The sequence below is a fragment of the Phaseolus vulgaris genome, chromosome 2 (assembly GCF_000499845.2).
Source record: "Phaseolus vulgaris cultivar G19833 chromosome 2, P. vulgaris v2.0, whole genome shotgun sequence".
Classification (NCBI taxonomy): domain Eukaryota; kingdom Viridiplantae; phylum Streptophyta; class Magnoliopsida; order Fabales; family Fabaceae; genus Phaseolus; species Phaseolus vulgaris.
In genome coordinates, this window is record NC_023758.2 from 39,944,768 (window position 1) to 39,962,344 (window position 17,577).

Here is a 17,577-nt window from a genome sequence, read left to right on the forward strand (position 1 = left end):
ATACGGCAATAAGAAAGGAGTAGTATATAATTAAAGGTATCACGTAAACTTTAATAGTTGTTATATGATTAAGATAGTAGAAATTGAGTTAACATATCACAATCGAGTTAATAAAGTAGAAATAAAAGTTATATACTATAACCAAGCAACAATTAATACTATTACGTTAGAGTAAAGGAAATTAGTGTATTCTATTTAAGTATCTTTAGAGACATAATCATAATCTTAAAAACCAAAATAATTTTATCCCATACTTTCTTAATTAACATCTCTTGCTTACAAGATATCATTTTCTAATTCCATGTTCTACGATAATCATTATAACATCATTATCTAATTACTTTCTCATTTTTTTTTAAATCTCACTTATCTTTGTTTTTACGTGAAAAATATAAAATAGGATTAAAAAAATAAGTAAGAGAAAACAAATAATTAACATTATTTTTACTAAAAATACTTTTCCTCTCTTAGATTTTTTCTATCTTCGTATGTTAGGGAAAATATGCAAATAAGCCTAAGCAAATGACAAAATAAAAACTCTCAATTTTTCTATAAAGTAAGTAAGTGAATTTTTATTTTTTTATTATACAATTTTACATCTTAATTATTAAAATATATAATTTCTTTTAAAAAATATCAAAATTAGTAAATTGTGTAAAATTGATAAGTAGTATAATATAATACGATTTAAGTTGAAATCTGATTATACTGAAGTTGTATCATTCTAACATGAATTCAGTTCAAATGTACTGAAGTCGTATTATTTTGACATTATTTTTCGTAATAAAATTGTGTTAAATTCACACAACTTATCTGTTTTAGTAATTTTTTAAAATTTTACTAGTTTTAATAATTAATATATATATATATATTTATATTTATATTTAGTAGGTTCTATTTGGTTGCTCAAAGTAGGGATTTTTTTTCTTTTCACGAAACGTAGGTAAAGAATTTGTATAAAAAGCCTTATGAGTGAAAATCGGACATAAAAATTATGTGCAAATAAAATTATGAGATAAAAAAATAAACATAGATTAATTTTAAGTTTGACGAAGCCAGATTAAAAAGAAATTTTAGAAATTAAAACATATTTTTTTACCACAAAACTATATTGTGTAAAGAATATTTCTTTTAACTAGTATTTTAATTACATAAGATAAATATTTATTTGAACATAATTAAAATTAAAATTGATGATAAATGTGGAAGTGCAACCACTCACACGAGAAGCGCGTGTGTGGAGCCAAAGCTAGCTACCAAAACATGAAAGGTAAAGTGGCAAACAAAACGATGAAAGAGAGTGAAAGAGCGTGCAAATTTGGATAAGGCATTAGCGTACCCATTATTATTCATCTCTCCCATCATTTCTTTCATCAAATAAATTAACTATTTTTCCCACAATAACGCTCTACCATAATTTTAAACTATTATTTTTACTTTAATATATTTTTTCCAAATTTACACACCCAACTCAAAATATAAAAAATAATTCTACAAATTATAGAAGTTTATAATATTATATTTATTGTTGATATATTTCTATAATGAAAATTAAAGTTCATCCCGATAATATGCATAACAAATTGTTTTATTAAATATATTATGATAAACTTTAAAAAGTTATTAGAAAACAACATAAAGTTGAATGACGTATTTTTTTCATAAGTTAGTATTTAGTAAAAACACAAATTTACTATAAAAATATTAAATATAATTTTTGTTGGGGAAATTAAAGATAAAGTTATACACATAAAATAAGTTATGAGTTTTAATAATTTGGACTTAAGATTAAAGAATAGAGGAGTATAAACCAAAGTGTGGTAGAAAGTCTCGATATATGTTATGCTACTTGTGTGTTGAACTTAAAAGATATTTTAATAGTATAATTAATTAATAAGATAAATAGTAGTTATTATAAATATATATATTTTTGTATTAATAATGGAGGGGCGAGGGTGTTGATGCGTACACGTGTCCTGACAATCCCACCTTCTTGGCTTTCAAGAACAGCATAGAAGCAACACGAAGCACTCTCTTTCTCTCTCTTCTCTCTCTTCTCTCTTCTCTTCACTCTGTGACTCTCACAGAAACTAGAGACAGAAATATAGCCCAGAAGGGTTTCATTCATCAAACCAATTTCACTCTTCGTTTCTTCTTCCATTTCACAAACTTTGCTTTCTTCCTTGTTTTTTCTGGTGTGATCGCTGCGATGTACGTAGCTTCCATGCGTAAGTCTTTCAAGGACTCCTTGAAAGTCCTTGAAGCTGATATCCAACACGCCAACACCCTGTGGGTTTTCTCCTCTCACTTTTTTCTGGGTTTTTCCTTTTAACTCTATGTTCCTTCCTTTGTCAAATTTTTATTTTTTTTATTTGAATTTAAGGTGATCACTGCTGCAAAAGGTTGGTGGCCTGTCAATGGTTGTTACCTTTCCTCCTTTTTTTAATATGAAAAAATCTTTTTTTTTTCTCTTGGGGGTAAGTGGTTGGTGATTGCTAAGTGAGGTTTTTCTGGGTACGATGATGATTTTCCTCTGGGTTTAGCCTCCTTTTTTTTCATTTGTTTGCTTTTTTCTTCTGGACTCTGGTTACTGTTAAGCCTTGAATTTTTCCTTTGTAAATAGGGTGCATTTAATTTACTGTTAAAGCGTGGATAATTTGATTTTCTGTGTTGGTTATTCTTATCTTTGTCTTTGTGTGCGTCCCTGGTGTGGGGAAATTGTCATAACATTTAGGGAGTGAATTCCCTGAGGAGTTGTTTCATTGTATGATGATTTTGATGTTAAATTATGGCTGCTTAATCTCTTAACGTTATTGCGTCATTATATCTATTATTACCTGCTACACTATATGGTGACAGGCTACATAACATTTATTGGTTCGGTAACATGTTGTGTTTGTGATGTGCTTGCCGCGAAATATCTTTGGAGAAGCAAGATAAAGGCAATGGTGTCCTTTGTAAATATTGCAATGATATTTCTGTCTCAAATTGTCGTCAAATATCAATATACTAGTTAGTTATTGGTTGATCATGTTAAAAATTGGGATGTGCAGGGCGTCAGATTTTCCAAGGGAGTATGATGGTGCGTGCCTTCAGATGAGAATGTCATACAGTCCAGCTGCGCACTTGTTCCTTTTTCTGGTGCAATGGACAGATTGTAATCTTGCTGGAGCCCTTGGACTGTTAAGAATCCTAATTTACAAGGTAAGGTGTTTTGATTTTTAGGTGTGAATATTGAAATGAGGGACTTGGACCAGATGAAGAATTTGCCTCATGTTGTAGGTCTATGTGGATGGGACAACCACCATGTCTACACATGAAAGAAAAGCAAGTATTAGAGAATTCTATGGTATATCTGCCCTTGTTTTTCGATCTAAGTTAGTTTGCATTTAGTTTTTGTTCGTTGCTGACACGTTGAATTTCTTCTCTGAGCAGCCGTCATTTATCCCTCTTTATTGCAACTTCAAAAGGGTATCACTGATACCGAGGATAAGAAGCAAAAGGCTGTATGCATGGAGAGGTATCGCAGAAGAGATGATGAGGATTATAGACAGTGTTCTGACATAGACATTGAAAGAGAAGATGAATGTGGAATATGCATGGATATGAATACTAAGATTGTGTTACCCAACTGCAACCATGCCATGTGCCTGAAATGTTACCGAGAATGGTACTTCATCCAACAAATTATCTTTCTCTCTGTTATTATATGGCACTTCCCATTCTTTTACAAGCAAGTAGATGTATAGTTGTTTGACTTGTTTCTACCACAGTTTGATTCTCTGTGTTCTCTAACAATTAACTCTATGTTTATGGTTTTTTAATTAGATTTTGCTGATTTTCATGGATTATAAATACAGTCACTACAAAATCACTACAGTATTTCAGCCGTAGTAAAATGCAAATCCATTAGCCTGCTTAGATTGTCGAAGGTTTTTGGGTTTGTTCAGTTTGTTTTGGTTGTAATTGTTTATAACCTTGTAAAGTGTCTTACCAATGGTGGGTTTAAGTGGTGGAAGTTACTAGTCTCACTGTGAATGTTCTGTGCTTGATTGCAGGTGCAATTTCACAATAGGCACTGTGCATTGAAGGTTTGGTTGTCACTTTTGAATAATATTTAATGTAGTAAAACAAAATTAGTATGTGTAAAATAATTTATTAGAAGAAAACTATTTGAATTGATATAGTTAGCTTTAAGTAGGTGGCGGAAGAATGTGTCTTGCATGCATGTCTCCTGAAAGCACTTGGGAGTAATTTTATATTATGATGATATTAGCTCTTCAGTCTGGTGTAGTTTGTAAGGCTTAAAAAGTTATTTATATGTGTCTGGATTTTGTGTGTTTTTAATTCTTGAATATCCAGGTTGTGAATGAAAAAGTCCAGTAACCAATGTTGCCTTCTGCAATCATCTCTTTAATGACTGCTGTTCTTATAAGTGAATGTGTAAGCATAAAAGGTCTTCCTAAATTAGAGAAATTAAATTGTTCTTAATTATTGTACCTCTATTTAGTACTGTAACGACAAAGGCAATTTGTATTGCCGTTTTCCTGTGGAACTATTATGGGTTATTTGTAGTTTGACGTGTTAGTGGAAATTGAGTGAGAGTAGAAGTTAGTTGAAGGGTCTGGCTATGAAACCAGACTCTGGACTTTTTTACTGAATATTGGTTGAAGGGTCGATCATGTCATTTTACTTGGTCATACATTTGTGACCGGGTTGAAGACTTGTTTCCAGGTTCTTGATGAACCGAAAGTCTGTGCTAATGGTTCTATGAGCTAATCTGCCTATCAGCTACAGCTAGTTTGCTGACAGCTAACAATGGTACTTGCCAATGACCTAACAATGGACACCTGGAGGATTTGAAACCAAGACCTTTTGGTGGATGCTATTCAATCCTATCAGTTATTGATTTAAAGTCATCCGTATCTGTTTCTAATTTGAAAAAGGACACCCTTTGGTGTACATTTAGCTACCCTTTACTTTAAATTTTTATCTTATACCTCCCACCCAGCATGTTGTCCAAGTATTTTCTAGGTTTAGTTGAAGGTTGAAGTGATTTGAAATTTTTTGCAGGCGAACTATATCACAATCTTGCCCATTTTGCCGTGACAGTCTGAAGAGAGTGAACTCAGGTGATCTGTGGGTATTCACTGATAGAAGGGATGTGGTAGATATGGCAACAGTGACAAGGGAGAATCTGAGAAGGGTTTTCATGTACATAGATAAGTTGCCTTTGATTGTTCCAGACTCCCTTTTTGATGCCTATGACTCTCACGTACGGTAAGCGATTGCAACAGACAGATTTTAATGTATGCTGTTGTCTTGGATACCTTCCACTTCAAGCTAGTCACATAAAAGCCAGAACCCCAGTCGGCTAATTGAGTTCCTATTATAGAGTTGCAGTACTTGCTTCCCACTTCTTCTGCAGAAGTATCCAGCCCTTGTCATATTGTGGGCTGGTGGTGAAGTTGAGATGGTAAATTGTATCTATCTAGCTAGCTCATTTGTATATCCTTGTACAGATCAAATTAATTACTTATTAACAAGAGATTTGCACATTGGGTTCTTGTCATTTAGGTGTGAATCTCTTGAGAAACTCTTTTATTTGTTATCATCAATGAATGTATTTAAAGGAATGTCTGTAGTGTGTTCTGTAGTTTATGTATGCATTAAGGCCACCTTATAACAACTGGCTATGTTTACTTAAGGCCCTCTTAATAGAAACTACTTTTAAGCACTATAGTCTATAGCACTATTTTTAATAATTCTTCTCTTTTCCTTCATTTATCTCTCTTTTTTACAATAATGTTCACAATTGATGGTTGAGCTTTATGATGTTATAATTTTAGTTGTATTTGGATGAAGCCCCAACATCATTCTCATTGATGGTTGAGCTTTATGATGTTATAATTTTAGTTGTATTTGGATGAAGCCCCAACATCATTCTCAACGTCTTAGAATCTACTATGGTCTGTGTTGAGCCTTTTGGCTGCAGGAAGTGGTAGCAGCTTACTAGTATCAAATATCAGTAAGTTGACTTTTACTTCAATATATATTCTTGAAAGAGATGGTGGCAAGGCAACTACTCCTAGTTCAAGAGCTTTAATTATGAATTTCAGTTCATTGTCTTTTGTTATGCTTCGATATCATTTGACATTTTTAGTATTAAAAGAAAATCAAGTTGAAGTGTTGAATAGGAGAAAACAAGAAATATAACTAATATATAGATATTAAACTCACTCACAGTTGGCAATCCAAATGAGTATTATTGAACACTACCTGTGATGTTTTGAAAAACTTTGTTGTAAGCAACAACTTCAGGAATGTAATTATTTTGTATATTATAGGTTATCCATATAAAATGGATTGTTGTCATAAACAAATTACATAAATAGAAGCTCAGGTCAAGTTTGGCCTTCTCAGAAAATAAATCATACTTTAAGCAATAGATTCATTTTAAAAACTATTACATATAAATTATTCATATAAATATTATTATTACTACTGCTTTTAATTTTAAAAAATATTATGTATCAGTTGTCATATAAATATTATTATTATTATCACTACTGTTATTACAAGCATAAAATTTATGTGTATGCATTTATTTTTGCATAGTTTTAAATATTAATTAAATAATTTTAAAAAAATGAGAAGAGTTTAAAGAATAGAATATACTCTTTTTTTATCTCTAATTACAACTTTAAACATTAAAATAAATAAATAAACTTTAACTTTAAGAAATATTAATGTTAAGACATCAACTAATCAATGGACAGATTCTTTATTAATAACTGAGAAGAGTTTGAAGGATCGAGTATATTTTTATCTCTAATCACAACTTCTGAAATTTTTTAAAAATAAATTATACTTTAATTTTAATAAATATTAATGTTAAGATATTAATATACATAAATTGTTTTAATTTATAAAAAAGTTAACTTCTTTTTTTAATTTTCTTCTAACAGGCTATATAGGTGCATGCATGATTCTGCGACACAGGACCAGTCTTCTTTGTTGTGTTTGGAGGAAAAGTTTTAAAATTTCAATAATCTAAATTAAATTGTGTTAATTTAAATTTATTATATTTTTCATTGTTTTGTTTAGATAAATTCACTTTCAATTTAAAAAAATTATATTCTTAGATTGGATAGGGTAACTTAATTTTTAATTAATTTTAAATATTTAATATATGTATATATGTGTGTGTAATGAAATTTTAAATATAAAAAAGAGAGTCTGGAAATTTTAAAATATCTAAATTTTTTTATTTTAGATGAAATTTATTTTTTACAGTTTTAATAATAAAATTAATTCTATAAATTTCTGAAATTTTATTTTTTAGTTCGATATTAAAAAAATTTAACTTTAGTTTATTAGCTATGCATGCATTATAAATTTTGAAAATTACTCATTGGTAAATATGGTAACAGAAAACAATATTAAAGCCACTAAAGTGCTGAAAATGTTAAACATTACTTACCTGTTGTGATAATTTAAAAATTGATTTTACATAAAAAGGTTAAAGATAAATTAAAACAATCAGTAATTTAATTAATTCAAAACATCGAATAATTTATATTGTTAAAATGTACATTGGAGCAGTTTTTTCTCTCTTTCAGTATCAACCCAGTGAATATAAATGTGACTTTTGCATGTGAGATTTACTTTAGTAAAAAAATTATAAAAATGACAGAAAAAAGGAAAAAAAATGAAATAATTTTTTCACTATTTTTTCTATAAATTTAAAATAAGTTTTTAAAAATTAGTTTATATACTAGTTTTAACTTCTGGAAAGATATTTTTATTTATATTTTTTATTTTCATCTCTTTGAGTATTTAGAAAAAGAGCTTTATGTTCAAATTTTAGTATTTATTTTAATATATATAGTAATATAGATATCTGTATATAATACAACAACAAGAGTTGCTGTGGTGTAGTGGTTATCACGTTAGTCTTACACACTAAAGGTCCCCAGTTCGATCCTGGGCAGCAACATAGTTTTTTCTTTCGAAGCTATTTTATTTCTTTTTTAATTTTGCTGTTGTAACATTGGTTATTCTGATTTTATACTGGTATTTGAAATTATTATTATTATTATTGCTGCTGCATTAGGGTAATGGTTTCAATTTTGATCAAAAACCTGCATTTGGTTGTTACATTGCATGGTGGTCATGGTGATTTTCCTTAGATAATAAGTTCTAATATTTTTTGTTTTACTTTACTATTAAGCCTTCAGTAATTTATATATTATTTTTGGTTAACCCACAAAGTTATGTAGTTTGCCACAATCCAGCCAATGAAGTTTAGTAAATTTGAATTGTGTTCCTCCAATTGTGTAAGTTTTGTATGACAAATTCTTTGTCTTTCTCTATTTTAGCTTCAATTTTTTTATTTCACTGGTCTCAAAGCTTGGAACCTAGTTAGTGGTAATGAGGGTAAAAAACATTTGAGTGTGTGAGGATCCACTCTATAAAATAAAATTATATTTTTGATATAATTTTGAGAGAGATTACTATTCCAAAAAATATTAACTGACTCTATCAGATATTGAAAAGGTATGGACTATTCAGTATATTGCAAAATTGCAAATGTCAAAACAACAAAATAAAAATCTGATACTTTTTTATGTTATCTTATAAAAAAGGTGAAAAAGTTTATAAACGAAAATAGATTATGAAAGTAGATAAGTTGAATTCGTTTTCTCCATTATTGTGGGTGAGTTTTGTGGACAGAAATTCTTCTCTCTAATTTACTTTCATGGTGTGTATGGGTTTTAATTTTTATCCTACTAATATTAATTGGTATCAAAGGTTGAGAGTCTGGTGGCAGTGTGGTTAAATCAAACATTTGAATGTGTTAGGAATAATACTGTTCAAGGATGGAAGAAAATAAATAACAAATTGATATTCTTTTTGAGAGAGGTGAATGCTAGTTACAATATTATATGATTTAGTTGCAAATTTGTTTTGGTTAAAAGTTTTTCTAGGTTATAGTGATATTTAAAGAGTTGATCTCTCATAATATATGGGTATTAGAAAATAGTTTTCAAAAATTGTAAATTAGTTGATTTTGTCTTGAGATTTTCGTCGAGTATTTCGATTAAACCTCTAAAAATGGGTTAAGGAACTTAAGAGGTTAATCTTTTTTAAAATCGATTACTAAATATTAACCTTCGAGTGATAAAGCCATGTCATACTACTCTTCTGTAGACCAATCTCCTAGAGGTTGATCTAACTACAAGTCTCTCAATGATCAATCTCTCAAAGACCAATCCACAATATCAGATTTCTTAAAAGTGGAACTATCAAATTTCCTATAAACCAATTTATTTAATTCATTCATCGTCCATATAAAATAGAGACATAACATCTCTAAACATATAATTCGTCGAGGATCCAATCATGTCATCCTCCATGTAAACAACATTTATTAGAGCAGGTAAAACTAGTGACATGTCTCCGTCCTAATTCCCTTTGTTAATAGTCTTTCTTTTATGCAAATAGGACCAAATATTTGAGTTAGAATCTAATAGGTTGCATTTTTATAATCAAAACATAAATGACCTTCTTTATATGCTCAAAAGGTGGTACTTCAATCTCACTTTGTGTCCCATGTTAGGTGCTATTGTGGTTGACAAATTAACCTCATGTTGTAGGGATTGTTACATATGTCTTCTATTTAAGCCACAACCCTTCTTTCTTTCTTATCCACCTCAATATTATCCAACCTATAATAATCTTTTTCTCCTTCTCTTTTCTTCTCCCTATCTTCAAACAAAACAACTAAATCTTCATAAAAAACATCTTCACCTTCTTTCAACTTACAATCCCTCCACACTTATTTACACCATCAAGAAACACTTATACTTTTCACTTATTTGTACAATTTTTATTCTCAATCATTAATCTTTGTCATGGTCTGAATCTCTGCAGCATGGTGTTGTGCATGAGAATCTTTACTGTTATGACACGTGAATTATGATAATTGGCCAAAATGGTAACATTGTAAATGACTTAATTTTCTCTACAAATCTTGTCGAAGCACTCAAGAAATCAATTATCACTTTCCTTACCTTTCCACACCACCCAATATAAGGAAACCCATTAATCCAAACAGAAATAACATTTGCTTTTTAATCTGGATGAACATTAATAACCTAGAATCAAAGAATGTGTTATAATACTTTCATCTTTTAAACCACCTTACCCTAAATTCACTTCATATATTCTTTTACTATACTAATTAATTAATTTATAGTATGATTATTTATCAAGGCCTAAATTTGTCAGAACAAAAGTTATTTCTTTCCTAACATAATTTAAGAGATTGTCTAAACTCACTTCTATAAAATCTGAAAAAAAGGCATACCAGTATAGATGCTAATTTATTCAATGAAAAATAATAAAAAAATCCATTTAATAAGCATAAATATTCACTGTATAATATATATTTCAAACCAATAAATAACAATCCATGATAAAAAGAAAACAAAGAATAATAAGTAGTAGTTTACGTCTTATTTTATGATATTCTTTTACTATAAAAAAAAATACTAAATGGTTCAACAATGTGTTTTGGAAACTACTCAAATAGAGTATTTATCATTTTAACATAAGAGGAGAATTTCTAAGAGTAGGACCCAAAACAAAAGGTTTATTTTTACTTAGCAATCAAAGTAACACGAATTTTTGTTGGGTACTCAGTTCAAAAAATCAGAATTTACTGAGATTCAAAACTTATATAACTCAGAACTTTGAATAAAAAATACCATTTCAAAATATTATTATAAAAAATACAAAAATTGTTCTTCACACCTTAGTGTTGTTGCTCCTCTAACCTCTAACCTTACAGAATCAGAGCTTCCATAGCCGTTTCTCTAAGTTTGCTTAATCAATTTTCCTACCAAAAGCGTCACCTCTCTTCTCTTCTCTTCACCATCCTCACTCCCCAACTTCACGTGATCGTTTCAAGTCATAAAAACGGTGCGTATCACTGCCTCAAGAGACCCTTTTGGGGATCCTTCAATTTCAGTCTGCAAAGGGCCTCTTTATGCTCCACCACTATGAAACTAAGCGAGGTTTTTGACGGGTTTTCGTAAAGTGGCTCACTTTTCTTTCAATTTGGTTGCTTGAGTTCTGGATAAAGACCCCTTTAATCAGAATCCGATTAAAGAGAAAGAAAGGTGGTGGTGTTCGAATCACAATGCCAGAGGTTAGGATCATTGCCAAAAATTTCATGGACATGGTGGCATCCATGCCCGCCATGAAGCTAGATAAACTCTATGAGAATGGATTCATCTGTGAGGCTATTCTCAGGTAATTTTTTTCTAGCTTTTTTTTTTATCAGTGGCACTATTTATTTTGGGTTAAAAGTTTCCTTTTGTTCTCTATTCATTTGGTAAACAATTGAAGAATCATGCAAACTTATGGAAAAAGATTATGCATCTTTGTTTGCCTCAGTAACAGATTCTTACCCGTTCACCCTCCCTTCATATGGTGTTTAGTTTTAACTACTTTTGTCCTTGATAACATGATGGTTCCTTAAGCCATTATTGTGGAATTAGTTTGGATTCTCATTTTACCTATAAGTTCAGAAATAAGTGAGCTAGAGAAGTGGTATTTAGTTTCTTGAATATGGCTTTGTGACTGTAACTAATATATATCTTCAAATATCAGGTCTCTTCCGCCTCTTGCGAAGAAATACGTGATACAGATGCTACAAATTGATGTGCCAGTGGCAGCTAAGTTGTTGGAGGAGTGGGTGCTTCCGGATGGAGTTTCAAAGCACAGAGTAGCCGTTGATAGACTGGTTCAGTTGCGAGTTTTCCTTGAAGCTGTTGACAGGTACACATTTATTCACTGATGAATGTTTTGTTTTTTCCTTTTTGTGGAAATAAGAGTAGACATTTGAGCTTCTGATGGTTTGAACTGATTCAGTTAACTTCAAATAAGAATTGGACGAATGCCAGCCCTTAGTGTGGAGGATGCACACCTTTTTTGCATCTTGCAATGTGTTTAAAGGTCTTCGTGATGAAATCTTATTTTATTTGTGGCATGACGTAGTTAATGGAAAATTTTGCTTATCTGATTTGCATGCTCCATGACATGCGTGATATTTGTTTGTTTTCTCCTTTGTTTCTTTCAGAAGAACACGTGTAAAGTCACAATCGCATCATAGCAAAAGGAAGTTAATACTTAGTTCTGATCACTTAACTCCATTGATTTTTTTTTCTTTTTCTGACAAGCAAGAGGAATAAATATCAATTACGTGGGTCATTTCTGTGGATTGTATATATTCTTCTCCATCTCTATGTGTCTTAGCGTCTAGCTAGGTTTCCATAGTCAGGATTGTCACTTTTAAAACTTTGGAGCCTTGCCTTATCCAATTTACTTCAGGAGGTTTTTCTCCTTCTGGCAGGAAGAATGAAAAGACATACAAAGTTAATCCAACATATCAGAGAAGTCTCCAAAAGCTTTTAGTACAAGGGTGAGTGATACATATTTTCCCTTCCTTTTCTGTTCTTGAACCATGGTACAAGTTAGCTTGTCTCATTGCTATGATGAGGATGTGATATACAAATGACATTAAATGACCAGAGTCACTCCTCCATTCTTAATTTTCAAGAAGAGCAATGCAATTGTCAGTAGACTGTACTACAAATTCTTTAGCTGGTAATATTTCCTTGTGATTAAATATGGCAGTGGAACTTTGCCAAGGGAATCAATGCCTTCCAATATTACTGTGAGGCTTCCAACCTTAGAAAATCTTGAGGCTTATGCTCTAGAGCAATGGGAGGTACAATATTCGATCTTATCATTCCACTTTTTTATTTTGATAAATCCTCTTTATATTCATCTATTTTATGCTTAGCATTATATGCTACATAAGTTACTTTAGTTATTATTTGATATGCATCACCTTACTTAAATTTTGACTAAAAAGAAGCCTAAACTCATCTGTGACTTGTTTTTGTGATGAACTAGTGGTTCTTATTGCAACTTATAAGCCCAGCTCAGGCTGATAAGCCCTTAAATATTAGCTCTTCTTTGATGAAAGTTTTCCAGCGACGTCTCCTGAGTCAAAGGTTTTGTTTCCTTGGCAGTAATACCTCTCATTTGTAGCATTTGCTTGAATGTGTATGTGGGTGTTGCAAACTGTATCTCGTGTTTAATGTCATTTTCTCATGTGCAATACAGAGACAAAGAAGCTCCAAAATTAACTGAAAGTGGTTTCCAGTTTTTGGTATGCATCAAGTGATTTATAAGGAATTGAACTTCTGTAATGTGTTTTCCTATATATAAAAATTGTTTCGTTTTGTATTACAGCTTATGGATACAAATGCCCAGCTTTGGTATATCATCAGAGAATATATCTCTAATTCTGAGGTGCCTCTAACTTTTTTTTGAATAATACTTCTGTAATTTGTGTTGTATGTGCTCTTCTTCATCCACATTTTGTGCAGGAGAGAGGTGTTGATGCGGCTGACTTGATCTCATTCATGCTGGAACTTAGCTTTCATGTCATCGGGGAGGTAAGACATTATTGTTCCTTGATGAGAGTTTTTTTACATAAAAAAAACTTATATTATGGTATTCCACATTATTTAAACAAGGTGTTGGACTCATCAAACTTTTGCTTTTTTGTTCCTTTTTCTCTAGTGATGTTTACTGAAACTTCAATTTTACTTCCTTTACATATAATTAGAATGCAATGTGACTTTCACACTCTTGATATTTTCATTGCATCAGGCATATAGTATAAGCACATTAACTGATTTTCAGAGGAGCATAATTAATGACCTAGCAGACCTTGGACTGGTTAAACTTCAGCAGGTTATAATATTTCTGTGCTTATTTTTAGATGTGATGAGGTTCATGATGATTGTAATTGTATATTTATTCATCAGAATTTGTCTCCCTTTTCTTCCTTTTGTGACAACTTTATAGGGAAGGAAAGGAAGTTGGTTTATACCTACAAAATTGGCAACCAATCTTTCAATGAGCTTGGCTGATTCATCGTCTAGAAAACAGGTTTGTTATTGGTTTCAGAATGATTTATTTGATAGAAAATTTAGATTTTTTAGGAAAACTCCTTCACAGATGTGCTGAATAGTGGAGGAGGCTCTATAGTATCAATGTGTTTGTTTGTTTTAGCTGCATTTTTTCCTTTGTGCCTTGTTCACATAGGGAGGTTTACTCTTTTTCAGCATACTCTATTTTGCAATTTCTTTTCCTTGTTCATCATACGTGTGGATATACTGTTTCTGTTGCTGTTGTTTAGTTGTTTTGGTTGCTTCATCTCAATCATTCCAAACATGCACACACTCTTGTGCTTCAGAGTTTTCAAGTTTTACTGGATTTCACATGGGAGATATCTTGACTCTTGTTCAATAATCTTTTCTTGACTGTATTTTTGCTTACTACCTAAGACTGGCGACTGCCTAACATTTCAATTAACCTTTGGTTGGCTTTAATGAATGGATCCTTTTCTTGTATACGGACAATATATAATGCCCTTTTAAAAAATGTTCCCCGTACCAATTTATGAATAAGAATGAAAAATGTTATTCTATTTAATTTTTTCAGGGATTTGTGGTTGTGGAAACAAATTTTAGAGTTTATGCTTACTCGACTTCTAAGTTACATTGTGAGATATTGCGGCTATTCTCAAGGTATGCCACCAAATACTTTGTCAAATGTTTTATTTTGCGACTTGTGTCAAATTAACCTCTAATCTTTCCTTACTTGTCCCTGCCATTGTGTTTTACAACCACTTATAGATATCAGTTGTTCTTACTGCACGCCATTTTTGGAATATCCTTAATGTTTCTGATACTTTTTTTTATATGAAACCATTATAAGCTATTAATTTTTGGGCTGCCTATTTCAACAAAATATTATTGCTTAGTATCCTTACGTGTGATGTATCCAGGGTAGAGTATCAACTTCCAAATCTTATTGTTGGAGCTATTACAAAAGAAAGCTTGTATAATGCTTTTGAAAATGGCATTACAGCAGATCAGGTAAGCATTATAAAATATAAATTTTATGATGTAATATCTGTTTTTAAAATATGATCATTGGTTTCTGCAGGTAAATGGTAATGCTATGCTTTTTGTTGGGAATAAGGGGTCTAATATTGAAGTATATCCTTGAAGGAATAGGAAGATAGCAAACCCAACTGATCTAAGAGTCATTTAATTAGCAGTTACATGAGCCAGTTGAGTAGTTGAGAGTTAATTGCTATAAATAGAAGGGTAGTAGATACTGCACATGTAGTTTTTGGGGAAACTCATTGCGGAGGAGAATGCTGAGACTACTTCTCACTAATCAATACTTAATAACAAAGTAGTTCTTCTGCAAGAATTTATTAAGGTCGTCAATTTAAACATGATATGTGGGGACCAGCCTCAACCTCAACTCTTTCTGCCACTGACCCTTCATTTGAATGGCCTACATTGATGAAAAGATGCATTTCTTTACTTTTATGCACTTCCTCACCCTAACATGCTTGTAGTTGTTGTACACTATCACTAAAGATTTTGATATTCTTTTACTATTTTTCTAGGTTAGTCTTTAAACATTAAAAGTTTACAATGAACAATCTCTTACACAGACAACCATTTGCATTGATGTCACAGATAGTCACTTTCATTCAGCAAAATGCTCATCCTCGTGTTGCGGAGAGAATACCATGTGTTCCTGAAAATGTCACAGATCAGGTTTTGTATCTTAATATTGTGTTTTTGCACGTAAGCACATGTAGTGCTTGCTTTCATTTTCTGACACGTAGCATTGTGATGGCAACAGATTAGGCTGTGGGAAGCAGATCTAAACAGAGTTGAGATGACAGATGCATATTATTACGATGAGTTCCCTTCCAGAGTAAGCAACTTGGCATCATTGCTTTAAGTTCATGTCTTAAAAACATGGCTTGTGTATGATAGTTTGAATGATTTGTGAGCAGGATGTATTTGAAGGTGCATGTGACTGTGCTAGAGAATGGAATGGTTTGTTGTGGGAAGATTCAAAGAAAATGCATATGGTGGTTAAGACTGAGGTACATCCATATGTACGAGATTTTTTACGCCGTCAAAAGTAGGAGCAAAGCCAACACCATCAACATGCAATGGAAAAACCTTTGCAAAACTGCATTATTTTGTTTCATAATTTTCTCCCTTTTAGAATTATAAAGGAAATGGAATATCTTTGCCTTCAAGGTAAACTAATTTTGACCTTCTTCCACTTCTGTTCAAATCTTTATTTTTTGGGAGGGTATTATTTTAATGCCGTGAAACTTTTATTTGTATTATAAAATTAAAGTAGTTATAACTATTAACTAGTGTAGTCAAAATATTATAAACCGTATTTGTTCTCTCAAATGGTTTAATTAAATAAATTATACATAGATATAAAGGAAACATATGGAAGGAATTATAATTTATTTTTCTTTTAATACAACATAATGTATTGTGTGTATTGTTTTGGGCAGTTTCTTCCTGCACTTCTATATTTTTCTTCCTGCACCCCCTTTGCAAAGACAAAACCGTCCCTATATGAAAACTGTATATTTATTTTTTTTGTATTTTGGATTATGAAATTCGGTAAATTTTCGGATTGGCACTTCCAGTAAAATTCAGATTGGCATGTCCGGTAACCTCTCGGATTGGTGCTTCCAGTAGTACATGAATGGATCCATAATTAAAAAAAACCAAGATCCACCAATCTGTAATTCAAAATATGCATTATGGATTCAGAAATCCATAATTGAAAAAAATTATTCTGAATCCACCAATTTGTAATAGAAATTAGGTTTCTAGATTCAGTAATCCGAACATCAACAATTTATGCAAATTTTGTTTTTAGAACACCCTCTCATCCAGAAAGTAACATGATTCACTTTCGGATTGATGAATCTTAACACACTCCCAGATTCCCATTTCAAATAAAAGGTGAAGGTGAATTTTGGAATTTAAAAACTGCCATTGTTTTGTTGTTTATGCGACCAGTACAAAAACATTGCTCCAAATTTTATTGAGATGACGAGGAAAAACCCAAACAAACTCAACCAATCATATAAATAACAAAATTAGATGAAAAAAAAAATGAAGTATCGAACATATCTTGTTCCTTTTCCCAACTTCCTCGGTTTAATATATCAGACAGAATGATCCAAATTGCAGTTGTAGAGAATGCATCACAAAGAAATTGTGAAGAATGTCAGCAAACTGGACTTGGGAATTAGGAGTGATGTCAAAAGCCTTCCGTGAAGAGCAATTATTTACTGTCTGTTTGTTTACTAAACACGTTTCTAGACTTCTTTTCACGTCCAATGCAAAGTTTATACAGAGGCTATAAGGAGAAGCTCCAATTAGATGTGAGAATCTTAGAAAATCCGAACCAAACATGAACTTAATTTAAATGGAAGTTTCGGTGATTTGTACACACGTTAATGTGATATTTTGTCCATAATATAGGATCACATAAAAATAAATTTAAATGAAAAATGTAATACATCTTTCTGATTTTTTAATAAAATTATCACCTAATTTTTTTTATCTAATAGATGTTTGC

At 31.3% G+C, this 17,577-nt stretch overlaps 2 protein-coding genes and 1 non-coding gene across 5 annotated transcripts; all 3 read left to right on the forward strand.

Annotated features, from left to right (window-relative positions):
• The first annotated feature begins 1,922 nt into the window (after positions 1–1,922).
• Positions 1,923–5,737, forward strand: LOC137812027 (E3 ubiquitin-protein ligase AIRP2-like). Of its 3 annotated transcripts, none has more exons than XM_068613902.1 (6): positions 2,128–2,289; positions 2,860–2,942; positions 3,054–3,204; positions 3,283–3,349; positions 3,436–3,670; positions 5,074–5,737. In XM_068613902.1, exons 3-6 carry the CDS (start codon positions 3,097–3,099, stop codon positions 5,282–5,284), a joined length of 621 nt encoding a protein of 206 aa, XP_068470003.1. In that variant the 5' UTR covers positions 2,128–2,289; positions 2,860–2,942; positions 3,054–3,096; the 3' UTR covers positions 5,285–5,737. The 3 variants fall into 3 exon arrangements, with proteins under 3 accessions (XP_068470002.1, XP_068470003.1, XP_068470004.1); XM_068613903.1 differs by lacking the exon at positions 2,860–2,942 and adding an exon at positions 2,384–2,402 and having other exon boundaries at positions 2,162–2,289; XM_068613901.1 differs by lacking the exon at positions 2,860–2,942 and having other exon boundaries at positions 1,923–2,289.
• Positions 5,738–7,926: 2,189 nt separating this feature from the next.
• On the forward strand, positions 7,927–7,999 carry TRNAV-UAC (transfer RNA valine (anticodon UAC)). The gene has a single exon. It is a non-coding gene; the product is annotated as a tRNA-Val (tRNA).
• Positions 8,000–10,686: 2,687 nt separating this feature from the next.
• LOC137812029 (general transcription and DNA repair factor IIH subunit TFB2) lies at positions 10,687–16,248 on the forward strand. Its single transcript, XM_068613904.1, has 15 exons — positions 10,687–11,319; positions 11,680–11,847; positions 12,422–12,490; positions 12,706–12,799; positions 12,988–13,088; positions 13,201–13,246; positions 13,330–13,389; positions 13,467–13,535; positions 13,753–13,836; positions 13,951–14,034; positions 14,590–14,675; positions 14,936–15,026; positions 15,645–15,725; positions 15,814–15,888; positions 15,971–16,248. The coding sequence occupies exons 1-15, from the start codon at positions 11,207–11,209 to the stop codon at positions 16,103–16,105; spliced, it is 1,356 nt and encodes a 451-aa protein (XP_068470005.1). The 5' UTR covers positions 10,687–11,206; the 3' UTR covers positions 16,106–16,248.
• Positions 16,249–17,577: the final 1,329 nt, after the last annotated feature.

Bases quoted from the DNA above. Each gene is read 5' to 3' on its own strand.
- LOC137812027 (XM_068613901.1), top strand. From the start codon at position 2,210: ATGTACGTAGCTTCCATGCGTAAGTCTTTCAAGGACTCCTTGAAAGTC. The intron at 2,290-3,053 runs GTGGGTTTTCTC...TGGGATGTGCAG, and splicing joins ATCCAACACGCCAACACCCT to GGCGTCAGATTTTCCAAGGG. The intron at 3,205-3,282 runs GTAAGGTGTTTT...CTCATGTTGTAG, and splicing joins TAAGAATCCTAATTTACAAG to GTCTATGTGGATGGGACAAC.
- LOC137812029 (XM_068613904.1), top strand. From the start codon at position 11,207: ATGCCAGAGGTTAGGATCATTGCCAAAAATTTCATGGACATGGTGGCA. The intron at 11,848-12,421 runs GTACACATTTAT...TCCTTCTGGCAG, and splicing joins TTCCTTGAAGCTGTTGACAG to GAAGAATGAAAAGACATACA. The intron at 14,035-14,589 runs GTTTGTTATTGG...TAATTTTTTCAG, and splicing joins ATTCATCGTCTAGAAAACAG to GGATTTGTGGTTGTGGAAAC.